The 12,887-nt window shown below is 39.2% G+C and overlaps 2 protein-coding genes across 5 annotated transcripts in view; one reads left to right on the top strand and one right to left on the bottom strand.

Moving 5' to 3' along the window:
* The window catches only part of RPGRIP1L (RPGRIP1 like), a 113,406-nt gene extending 109,249 nt beyond the window's left edge, over positions 1-4,157 (bottom strand). For 2 of the 4 annotated variants that reach the window (XM_004455046.5, XM_023587824.3), the window contains exons 1-4: positions 3,974-4,157; positions 2,913-2,973; positions 1,939-2,032; positions 491-582 (exon numbers count right to left, since the gene is read on the bottom strand). In XM_004455046.5, the coding sequence (XP_004455103.2) occupies positions 491-575 (85 nt within the window). In that variant the 5' untranslated portion in view covers positions 576-582; positions 1,939-2,032; positions 2,913-2,973; positions 3,974-4,157. The remainder of the gene's footprint in view (positions 1-490; positions 583-1,938; positions 2,033-2,912; positions 2,974-3,973) is intronic. The other 2 variants (XM_004455047.5, XM_058280008.2) reach the window with 2 other exon arrangements.
* Positions 4,158-4,218: 61 nt separating this feature from the next.
* The window catches only part of FTO (FTO alpha-ketoglutarate dependent dioxygenase), a 405,189-nt gene continuing 396,520 nt past the window's right edge, over positions 4,219-12,887 (top strand). Inside the window, exon 1 of the mRNA XM_058280010.2 lies at positions 4,219-4,386. Within this exon, the coding sequence (XP_058135993.1) occupies positions 4,342-4,386 (45 nt within the window). The 5' untranslated portion in view covers positions 4,219-4,341. The remainder of the gene's footprint in view (positions 4,387-12,887) is intronic.

Raw genomic sequence — 12,887 nt, 5'->3', positions numbered from 1 at the left:
AGAAGAAAACCTTTAATGTATGTTAATTTGACAAAAAAAAGTCACTATCACTTGGATAAACAAGCCATTTTTAGATACTCTACTTGAAAGGCAAAAAATTTAAAATATGGCATTTCCTCCCATATAAAATTTAAACATAAAGAAACATTTAATGGTGAATGTGATTTAAGCCAGGCAATTCAGTTTTGAGGCTTGATACTCTCTGTGTAGTTTCTACTGATGTGTGGAATTTTAAAAAAGATGATTTATAACAATTCTTTATCAGAACAGAGAGGGATTTTACATTTTCTATGAGCTGTTGATATTTGACGCATGTGCAATAAAATACCATATGTTGTTCTCAGCTCTCCCTATTCTTGTTTAGTCCAAATAAGAGCTACGTAGTTACTTAAATGGTTCGGTTTGTATGAATATCAGAAATACTTTAAATTAAAAGTAAAGAAGTCACTGATCAAAGTTCATAACTGTAATAAATAACAGCTGGCCAAACCTTGTAACCTTCCCATTCCAAAGAGGTTTAGACCTATATCTTTCACAGGCAGGTCTCCTGCAGTCTCATCTGTTGGACCGGACATGGCCTATCTGTGGAGAAGAAAAATCAAATAAAATCTTTTCAAGTTTTAACATTAACTAAGCAATGGAATCAACCAAGTAAAATGAATAAGGGACTAGAACTTTAATGGATATCTTATTGCCCAAATGGGCTGTTTGAAGAAGATAAAAGCTTCTATTCTAAAACACTATTTTAAATCATGGAGACAGTGTTCCTGTCAACAGTATTTTTTCTATAATTTGTTTAGGAAATGAAATAGGATTATCATTCTTCCTTTTTTCTTCTTATTCCTCTATGTGAAACAAAACATTTTCAGCCAAATTTAAGAACTCCCCTTTCCCCAAAAAGGAAAGCAAGCAGTTAACTTGGAAAAACTCAAGTAAGGAACTTGGCTGAGTTCAAATGGTTGTTCTATCACTTACTAGCTGGTCAAGTCACCTAACCTCCCTGAGTCTCAGCTTCTTAATTCTAAAAACGGGGAAAATACTACTTATCTCATAGTTACTTAAGGATAAGGGAGATGGTAAATTAAAAACATTTAGCACATTGCCTAAGATGAATTACTCGAAAATTAGTTTCCTGCTTGATGTACAAATGGTAGTTCCAAGTTTAGTGAAAGAGGTTTCATAAATTCACCAACTGTTTTTGTTCTTGTTGTACCCTGCTTTTGTTGCCATGAGGTTTAGGTCCTAAGGCTTCCTACTTCAATTTGCTGGTTATCTAGCTAATTCTGGCATTCTTAATTTCTTTTCTTTACAGATTTGTACCACAGTAATTTTATTCTTGCATGGTTGTGAATGGTTTATTATGAGGGGGGATAAAGATTTTATATTTTCATTGCAATTTTCCAGAAAACAAATGCAAACTGTCAACGAAGACGCCCTAAGACAGTTTCTCAATCTATAGAGTACTTTGGTTCCAGAATGTAAAGTCCAAGGGCTTATCTTGTTCATCTCTTTCTTCTCAGAGACTTGCACAGAACTTGGCATGTAGCAAGCACTCACTAAATAGCTGTTGAATGGAGACCATGGCCTTCAGCATTTCTGAACCAAGATGGTTTAGAAAATTATGTATACATATGGGTATATGAAATATCTTTTAGGCAGGGGTTTCTAATTTTTATTTTAACTTACAAAAGGTTGAAAATCACAGCATTTTGCTATGACAGACGAGTAACAGACATACGCCTGGTAAAGCAATTACTTCTTTTGGAAACACTGTTACAGAAAAGCCTAAGTTTCCTAGACTGAATTCCAGGGCCCAAATTATCAAGAAGTTTAAAAACTAGCCACCTGTGAAAATGATTACATTTCCAAGACAGAAGTAAGACAGTTTCATAATTACAATAATGATGATGATGGTGTTAACACTTATTGAATGCTCACCATATGCCATGAACTGACGTAAGTGCTCTGCTTCTATGAACGAATTAAATATCTCACAATCTCCTTGAGCGGTTGGTTCTCAAATGATCCCTGTCTTACAAATGAGAAAATGGAGAGAAAGATTAGGTAACCTGCCCAAGGTTACACACATTGGAAGTAGTTGTTTCATGATATTTTTGGTTGTCACAGCTAAAACAGGGGATTGGCTGGTGTTACTTGCATCTAGTTGGTAAAGTCCAGGGATGCTACTAAACATTCTACAGTGCCCAGGTCCCACAACAAAGAATTATCTGGCCCAAAATGTTAATATGCCAAGGTTGAGAAATCCTGCACCTGCTATAGTTGAAGGATTTAAGAGATTATCAAATCCAATCCCTTCATTGCTCCATTAAGGAAATGGGGCCAGAAGGGGCAGCCCTGTCCTCAAACACTGAGCACTTATTATGTGCCAAGCATTTTGGCTATCTGCAAGTCCTATCCATTCTACTTCCAAAATACATTTCAAATCCATTCACAGCTCTCCATCTTCACTCGAACCCCCTGTTCCAAACCATCATTTCTTGCCTGGATTACTGCAATAGTTTTCTTACTCTACTGGGTTAAATAGCATTCTCCAACATTTCATGTCCGCCCAGAACCTGTGAATGTGACCTTATTCGGATAGGGTGGACCCTAATCTAGTGTCTTCATAAGAAAGAAATTTGAACATACACACAGAGAAGGAAGATGGCCACGTGAAAATAGAGGTAGAGATTGGAGTTATAAAGCACAGAAGTCAAGGAATGCTAAAGATTGCCAACAACCACCAGAAGCCTGAAGAGGCCGAGAATCTTCGGAGGGAGCTTGGCCCTTCTGACACTTTGATTTCAGACCTCTGGATGCCAGAACTGTGCGAGAATAAATTTCTGTTGTTTTAAGAACCTGGTTTATAGTACTATCGGACAGCAGCCCTAGGAAACTAATACATCACCAACCTCCTTGCTTCTATTCTTGCCCATTCCAGTCAATTTTTCACACAACAGATGGAGTCAGGTTCTAAAAATGTAAAAAGAGAGAGAGAGAGAGAAAATCACTGTACTTAAAACCCAAACTTCATGGCCTTCAAGAACCTATGGAGTTCAGGGATCAAGTAATTTAAATAAATAAAAGATAAGATGGTAAGAGGTGATGGCACCTCCCAAGAACTGATGAATGCTGCTGGGTCTAAAGAGCCTGACTTCTCCACTAGACATCATCTCACGCTATAGCCCCCTTGTGCCCTAGGCTCCAATTACATTGTTCTCCTTTATCTTCCTCAGGTTCGCTAAACTTGCTCAGGTCTTTCCATTGGCTGGCTCCTCATTCACTGGGGCTTCAGTTTAGTCACTTCCTCAGAGAGGACTTCCCTGCTCATTCTCCCTTAGCTAGTCTTCCTCCCAATTTCATCACTTATTTCTTTTATAGCAGTCTCCTCTACCGGAAATTACCCTATTTACCAGTTCATTGTTTGTCTCCATTAGTACAGTGTAAGCACCTTGAGATGGCTATCAGTCTTGTGCACAGGTGGTCCAGTACAGTGTTTGGCACATGGTGGGCACCAATGTTAAGTTACTGAATGAATAGATGATTACCAGGCGGTAGGACCAAGGTGGTAAATAAAGTCCCCGCCTTTACAGAGCTACAGCCTATCAGGATAGTCACAGGATAAAAACAACAGGCCACTCAGAAGGCTCTGGGGCTACCAACCCCGGGCCAAAGAGGGAAATGTGTTTGTGTGACCTTCTATTGAAGAATGATTTGGATTAGGGAGGCAATTAGCAGAATCAACCATCATCTGCTAGAGTTTTAGGGCTGGGATGTAAAATTTTAAACTGGTCCTGGGCGTCGCGATAAAGGGCGGGCTATTTTTCAGGGCCGGAGGTGTCTTGGGTTGGGCTGCTTCTCACGCGAGCAGAACTCCACGGCCTTCTCCTGCCCTCCGAGCAGACCCCAGGACCCCCGCCCGTGCTGCAGGGGGAGGGTGGGTCAGTCTCCCCCCTCCCCCCAGAGTACTCACCGTCACTCTCACTCAGCCGCTAGATACCGTTGCTATGCGTCCGGAGGCTGGGCGAGAGGAGCACGGGAAGAACACGGCAGGCCCCGTTGCCTCCTGGGAAATGTAGTTTTACTAGGGTCCCAGTCCGCCTTCTCTCTGGGAAGCCGACTACGCTCCCCTTGCAGTCCGTCCTGGGAAATTCTCCAGCTCTAAACCTTTGGCGCGCGCGGGTGTCGCCGAGGTGCATCTTGGGAGTAGTAGTTCTCAGGGCTCTGCGGGAGAATGGGGCTGGGCGGGAGCAGGGCGCGGAGAGAACTACATGCAGGAGGCGGGGCCCAGGGCAAGGGACTTACTCGGCTCGCGGTAGCTAAGGCGGCTGTGTCGGCAGCATGAAGCGAACCCCGACAGCCGAGGAACGAGAGCGGGAGGCTAAGGTACGTAGGGCATCCCGGGATTTGGGATTCTTCGTGAGTTAGAGTAGGGGCAGGGAACCGGAAGGGCAGGCTTCGATGGCGAGCGGATGCACTGTTTTAAGCCAATCGATGACAGGGCCTTGTAAGCAAGGGGAGCTGGAGACATGGGGGCATATAAAGTGGTGCCGCTCAGGATGAGGGCCGAGTTCTGTTGGATCAGTTCAAAAATGAGAATGAAGACACGCATTTCCTTGATTCTGCTATTAAACCCCTGTGCCTAAGTTTCCCGGAATCTCAGAAGACCGTGTTCATGCCACCTGTGTTTTCTCGCTGCTAATTGTCTCTGAGAATTGAGATCGGCTTATGTGAAATACCCAGGAGGTCAGAAGTGTTTATTTGGAACAGTTGTCTCCGTGGCAGCTGATTGGTGTCTTCAGCCCAGAGAATAGGAATCTCTAAAGTACACTGCTATTCTTTACCTTTGGGGTTCAACCTGTAGAGGTTGCCTTTCCATGGGATGACAATAATAATAGCAATAGGGAATTTTTAAAAGCACTTGGGTGCTAGACACTGCTTTAGGTGCATAATATATAGTCATTATTCCATATTCTTATCACAACAGATTGCAAGGTAGATATTTCACAGGTGGATTATGAACAGTCCTGTTTCACAAATGAAGAATTGAGGCTCAAAAGAATTGAGTATTTTCTTTTCTCTCACTCCTAAAGCCATGTCCTATTGATTTGCCTAAATATGTTGGGAATCAGTCCACTTTTCTCCATTTCCACCACCTTGGACCAAGCTTGTATTAACTCTTTAATGAGCTCTTGTAATAGCCTCCTTATTGGTTTACATTCTTTCCTTTCCTTCCCCACCCCAGCCTCTTCTCCATACTGTAAAGTGTATTGTTGATGTCTCTTTCCTCCCTCCCTACTCCATGGCTTTCCATTGCTTTTAGGATAAAGACAAAACCTACAAGGTTCCGCATGGTCTGGGCCCTACCTGCTTCTAGCTTCCTAGGACATTATACTCTCTTTCCCTGCTCTCTACCATCAGTTACTTTGTCCTAAACAGTCCCTCTTTTCAATGCTTCCTCTGGTCACAGGGCCTCTCAACGTGCTATCTTGTGCCTGTACCATGTTAGACAAATGTTGGCTGTGAGGACCAGTGGTAAATGAAACAGACACAGTTCTTACTCTCCTACAAGTGAGTCTGTCTTAGGGTCATAACTATGAATTTAAAATATAATAAAATCTGCTCTATAGTGATGACCTGAGTTATAGTGAGATTTCATGGGAACCTGAAGTTGCCATGCTCTTTACTCTGTATGTGATATGGACAATATTCTACAGATGGAAACAACCCTTCTGCATTAGTCTACAAAAGTTCAAACAAATAGGAATGTAGTCATGTAGTGACACTGTGATTGATGTCTTTTTCACTTTTCCAGTTTACTGTAGGTTATTCATTTATTTTATAAAGATTTAATGAGAATCTGTTTGTCAGACACTGGGGTTCTAATTTTGGCTAAAATATAGTCCCTGCTCTGAAAGAACTCTTATACCGTTGAAACCTGTGAGGTAGTTATTAATATTATCCCTACTTTACAGATATGGGAACTGATCCTTGTTGATATTGTAACTTTCCCACAGCTACTTGGTTACTAAGTGGAGTTAGAGCTCAGAACTTGATCTTCTGACTCCAATTTCAAAGCTTTTTCCATTTTCTGTTTATGAAGCATGTTGAATTGATAGGGTAAGCTTTCTCTTTGCTTTAAAAAATATATTTGATCTTTCTTTAAAATTTATTTAAAGGAAATATTGGCTAGAATAAAATATAGGCAGTTAAGTTTTAACTCTTAAATAGAAAATATCCAAGTGCTCATAAGTTATTTATCTTTTTTCTAATAAACCTGCACAATTTGTACCCATATATAGTATAAATTTGCTGTATACACCTGCGAAATTACTACAAAAATCGAGTAGAGAACTTTTTCTGTCTCTCCCAAAAGTTTCTTCTTGCCTTTTTTCAGTTGATCCCTGCCTCCATCTTGGTTCCCAGGCAAACACTGTAATATTTCTGTCACTGTACATTAGTCTATATTTTCTAGAATTTCATATAAATGGAAACATAGAATATGTACTCTTCCGGGTGTATCTTCTTTCACTCAACATAGTTAACTTTTGAGATTTACCACATTGTTACATGTATCAGTAGTTCATTCCTTTTGTATTGCTGAGTAATATTCCGCTGTGTGAATATACCACATATTCTCTTCATTTGCATGTTGCTGGATATTTGGATTGTTTCTGGTTTGTTATGAAAAAAACTGGTATGACCATTCTTGTATAATTCTTTTTTTCCCCCTTTCTTTCCTTGTGTAATTCTTTATGTTATCATTTCTCTTGGGTAAATACCTGGGAGTAGAATTACTGAATCATATGGTAGTTTTCTGTTTAACCTTATAAGTACTGTCAAACTATTTTCCAAAGTGATTTTTACCATTTGTTTAGTGTCCTAGGGCTGCCAGGACAAATTACCACACATTTGTGGGTTAAAGCATAGAAATTTATTATCCCCCAGTTCTGGAGGCCAGAAGTCTGAAATCAAGATGTCATAGGACCATATCCCTTTCAAGACTCTACAGGAGGGAAGTGGATTTAGCTCAACTGATAGACCATCCGCCTACCACATGGGAGGTCCAGGGTTCAAACCCAGGGCCTTGTGACCTGTGTGGTGAGCTGGCCCACATGCAGTGCTGATAAGTGCAAGGAGTGCTGTGCCATGCAGGGGTGTCCCCCGTGTAGGGGAGCCCCTAGCGCCAGGAGTGTGCTCTGTAAGGAATGCTGCCCTGCATGAAAAAAATGCAGCCTGCCCAGAAGTGGGGCTGCACACACGGAATGCTGACACAGCATGATGATGCAACAAAAAGGAGACAGATTCCCAGTGCCACTGACAAGAATGCAAGCGGACACAGAACACACAGTGAATGGACATAGAAAGCCGATGTCTGGGGTGGGGGTGGGGGAAGAGGAATAAATAAATAAATCTTAAAGAAAAAAAAGATCCCTTTAAAAAACAGGAGAATCATTCCTTTCCTCTTTTAGCTTCTGGTGGCTCTTGGTGTTCCTTCATTTGTGGCAGCATAACTCTAGTCTGCTTCTGTCTTTCTGTGACCTTCTTCTCTTGGACTCTGTCTTTCAAGTCTTCCTCTCCTTTCTCTTACAAGCATACCAGTTATTGGATTTAGGGCCCAACTCAATTCAGGATGACTCATCTTGAGATCCTTAACTTTACATCTGCAAAGAGACTTTTTCCAGATAAGATCACATTCACAGGTACTGGGGATTAGGACATATATTTTGGGGGTACATTATTCAATTTACTATACCATTTTACATTTCCATCAGCTGTGTACATGAGTTTTAGTTGCTCTATATCTTTGTCAACATTTGATAATGTCAGTCTTTTACATTTTAGCTATTCTAGTGGGTGTGTGTGTAAAGTCACATTTCATTGTGACTTTAATTTGCATTTCTGTGATGACTAATGAGGCTGAGCATTTTTTTTAAAGCTTTATTGAGGCATAATTCATACTATAAAACTCACCTATTTTAAGTGTACAGTTCAGTGATTGGTAGTATATTTACAGAGTTGTGCAGCCATCACCAGAATTTTATTTTAGACATTTATACATCAACCTAAAAAGAAATTTTATGTTTGTTTGCAGTTATTCGCTGTCTCATTTCCATCCCTAGGCAACCACTAATCTACTCTTTGTCTTTCTAGATTTTCGTTTTCTGGAAATTTCATATAAATGGAATGATGCAATATATAATAGTCTTCTGTGTTTGGCTGCTTTCACTTAATGTTTTTGAGGTTCATCATATGGTAGCGTGTATGAGTACTTTGTTCCTTTTTATTGACGAATAGTATAGTATTCCAGTGTAGGGAGTATTTCGTTTATCCATTCTCCATTTGTACACATTGGGTTATACACATTTGTTGTTGCCTCATCTTGCTGCGTCAGCTCTCCGCCTGTGCGGTGCCACTGCACCCTCCTCCGTGCTGGGTGGCTCTCACCACAGGGCACACTCCCTGCATGTGTACCAGCTCCACACGGGTCAAGGAAGCCCTGGGCCGAAGTGTGGACCTCCCATGTGGCAGATGGTCGCCCCATCCACTGGGCCAAGTCTGCCTCCTGGATATATGTTTTCATTTCTCTTGAGTTGATACCTAGGAGTGGAATTGCTGGGTTGTATGGTTAATCCACATTTAATATTTTAAGAAACTGCCAAATTGTTTTCCAATGTAACTGTACCATTTTACATTCCCATCAGCAACATCTGAGGATTTCACTTTCTGCACATCGTTGCCAACACTTGTTATTGTGTCTTTTTGATTGTAGCCATCCTGGTAGGTGTGAAATGGTCTCCTTGTGGTTTTTTATTTGAATTTCTTTAATGGCAAATGATGTCGAGCATCTTCTCATGTTGTTGTTGGCTATGTGTATATCTTCTGCCTTGAAGTGTCTGTTCAAAATCTTTTGCCTGTTTTTCAGTTAGGTTGTTTGTGTTCGTATGATTAATATTTATGAGTTGTTTATATTTTCTAGCTATAAGTCCTTTGTTATCTATACTTATTGGAAACATTATCTCCCATTTTAGTTTTTTGAGGAACAAATACATTTAATTTTGATAAAGTTCCAGTTTATCAATTTTTCTTTTTATAATTCATGCTTTGTGTCATATCTGTAAAATATTTACCTGTCTGACAGTCACAAAGATTTCTTATTTGCTTTTAAAATTAAACTTTATTATCCCATAATGGGAAGTTATTATTTTTTTTGAGGTACTGTGTACTGAGTCACATAGGCTCTCCTGAATTGTTTTTTTTTTGTTTGCTTGCTTGTTTTTTTGTTTGATTTTTATTATTATTATTTTTAAAGATATATAGACTTTACAAAATGTTACATTAAATATAGTAACTTTTAAGTTACACCCTCCTGCTGTTTGTTTTTGTTTCTAGGAGGCCCCGGGGGATTGAACCTGGAACCTCCCTTGTGAGAAAGAAGGCCATCAACTGCTTGAGCCACATTCATTCCCACTTTTGAGTTTCTTTTGTCCTGGAAATAACAAATTATATTTTCTTCCTTGTTATTACTTGTACTCCAGACTTTTATATACAGTGTCCAAGTCTGGAGGATAAATAAGAAGATTGAACCAGATATGATAACATTTATTTAATTTGTGTTAAAGCAAAAAAGAACACCACTGTATATTCATGCATTTTTAAAATGGATTTCCTTGAAACGCATATTGTGAAATAGTCCAGATTAGTATTAGATGGCCTGAGTTAGAACCATGACCTTGGCCATTTCCTAGCTTGGGGGGATAAGGGGTTGGCACCCTGTATTTCAGTTTTTTCCAGCCAGAAAATGGTGTCAAGAATAGTTGCCTCTGTGGGTAGCTGTGAGGACCCAGTATGATTAGGTTTAGCCACTACTCTAGGGACAGAATATGGCTGGCTGTGATTTGTTTGCCTGTGGGGTAAAGGTTGGAGAGCGGGGGTCATCCTTTATTATTTTTTTTTCAGGTGACGTATTATTTTGAAAATCTTCAAAATTTATAGAACTATTGTACACCAGTGTTCATAGCATTATCCACAATGGTCAAAAGGTGGAAAATAACCCAAGTGTCCTTCAACAGATGAATGGATAAGCAAAACTTGGTATAGCCATACAGTGGGATACTATTTCGCCATAAAAAGGGATGAAGTACTAATACATGCTAATTAAGTTTAATGAAATAAGCCAGACACAAACAGAAAAATATTGTGTGATTCCACTTACATGAAATATCTAGAATAAGCATAGTCATACAGACAGAAAGTAGATTTAGAGCTTGCCAGGGGCTGGGGAAAGTGGGGGAAGGGAAGTTATTGCTTACAAGATAGAGTGTCTGTTTTGGGTGATGAAAAAGCTTTAATAATAGAAGGTGGTGATGGGAATACAACATTGGAAATGTAATTAATGCCATTCACTTAATTGAACACTTTAGAACGGTTTGAATGGTAAAACATTTACATTATATATATTTTACCACAATTAAAAAAACAAAACTAAAAACTTATAGAACTGTAAGAATAGAACAGAGTTCTCGTATACCTATCATTCAGATTCACAAGTTAACATTTTGCCATGTTTATTTTATCTCTCTCTTTCTCTCCATATATGAACCATTATTTTTTATGAACCATTACAGAGTAAGTTACAGACATAACAATCCTCATTCCTCTAAATACTTCAGCATGTATTTCCTAAGAACAAGGATACTATCTTACGCATAAATGCAGTGCAATGATGCATTTCAGAAAAATTAACATTGATATAATACTATTATTTAATCCAAATCCATATTAAAAATTTTTCCATTTGGCCTAATAATGTCTTTTATAGCATTTTTTTTTTTTTAGATTTATTTTTCATTTATTTCTCTCCCTTTCTCCACCCCACCCCCCCGGCCCAAGTTGTCTGCTCTCTGTGTCCATTCACTGTGTGTTCTTCTGTGTCCACGTCGTATTATTGTCAACGGCACTTGGAATCTGTGTCTTGTTTTTGTTGCGTTATCTTGCTGTGTCAACTCTCGATGTGTGCGGTGCCATTCCTGGGCAGGCTGTACTTTTTTTGCGCTGGGTGGCCTTCCTTACTGGGCGCAGTCCTTGCGCATGGGGCCTCCCTATGCGGGGGACACCCTCATGTGGCATGGCACTCTTTGCATGCATCAGCACTGCATGTGAACCAGCTCATCACATGGGTCAGGAGGCCCTGGGTTTGAACCTTGGACCTCCCATGTGGGAGGTGGATGCCCTATCTGTTGGGCCAAATCCATTTCCTTTATAGCATTTGTTTTCCTGATCTAGGTTCCAATCCAGGATCACACATTGCTTGTAATTGTCATGCTTCTTTGGTCTCCTGTAAGCTCCTTTACATTGGTCCTTCAACCTTTCTATTCTTTGTCTTTAAAAAAATATATATTTTCATTGAATTCAGGCTTTTATTTTATAGACTGTCCCTGTATTTGTATTTGTCTGATGTTTCCTCATGGTTAGACTCAGCTTATTCGGTTTTGGCATGTATATTTTTGAGGAAAGATGCAGGTCATTAGGGGTCACAGATTGGCGGAAGCAGCCCACATATTCATCCTGCTTGTTGATATGTTTGATTTAACCTAAATTAAAAATTTTTGAATTATTTTCTAATATTTAAAAATTAAGAGATTTCATGTAAAAATCCGGATGTTGGATCTTTTGGTTATGCATTCTCCTAATTAGAGCTGAATAGTGGCTGCCTTTTTTGATGGGAAATATCCTTTGCCTTTTATTATAGTCCATTTGTGCCCATTTAGTTAGAGCATAGTGGTTAAGGATATGAGACTTTAACCCCAGACTTCTGGGATTGAGTTCTGTTCTGTCAGAACTTGGGCAAGCAACTTAACTTTTCTAAGCTTCAATAGCCTCACCTTTAAAATTGGGGTGATATTTATGTTTGTGGTAGGAATTAAATGAAATATATGTAAAGCATCTAGAACATTCCTGACACACAATAAAAATAAGTGTTATTATCACCATTTTGTTGTTGTCATCTTTATGACCTCCATTACCATATAAGTGACCCCAGTAGATATTTAGCCTATATTTAGGACATTCATTCTGTAAATATGTTGAATGTCTACTCAGGCAGCTTTTCTGAACTGGAGTTCAGAATGAAGCCCTAATAGCCTTGGATATAATGCATTAACTTTTCTCTCATGCATATAAAATGGTACAAGTTAGGTACTACCCTTGGGAAAATTTAGAAAATAGCCACTCAAATCATTTTCTGTGTTCTGGGGTTCAGTGGGGAACCTGGTTAAATGCCAAGCAGACTGTACTAGACATTGGCGACACGTGGGTAAATATGGTGGATATGGTCCCGTGGGATTTGTTGTCTGTTCGTGTAAGGTAGGTAATTAAGCACGTACCAACAGTATAGTGGTGAGTTTTATCATGGGAGCAAGGCAGTGGTAATAAGGAGGATTTAATGTGGACTTCTTTCCTCAGGAAAGGATTTTAATGTGGTAAAAAATTTAATCAGTTTAATTGGTCTGGGGGGGTCATGGAATTCCTTCCTGAGAAAGATATGTATCCTTATAAGAGGCCCAAGGTTGTTCAGAAATTTTTGGACTGTTTCTTTAGCCGTGGAATAAATAGGCATGGATGTTGAATTCTAAGTTAGTTTCAGAGATTCTTATGCTGTCTTGGATGAAGTAATCTTTTAAAAAATTATTAAAAGTAGAAATAATTTAAATGTGTTACTGAAATAAGTTATACATTTAATCAGAACAGTTAATTTTTTAAAGTCATGTATATTTTTTTAAATTGATAGTTTAAAAAATTAATTAATTAATTTTTATTTCTCTCCCCTTCCCCCCCGCCCCAGTTGTCTGCTCTCTGTGTCCATTTGCTGTGTGTTCTTCTGTGAC

This window comes from Dasypus novemcinctus, chromosome 18, assembly GCF_030445035.2.
Source record: "Dasypus novemcinctus isolate mDasNov1 chromosome 18, mDasNov1.1.hap2, whole genome shotgun sequence".
Lineage (NCBI taxonomy): Eukaryota > Metazoa > Chordata > Mammalia > Cingulata > Dasypodidae > Dasypus > Dasypus novemcinctus.
The sequence above is the reverse complement of the archived record's forward strand: the minus strand, read 5'-3'. Positions and strand labels throughout refer to the sequence as shown.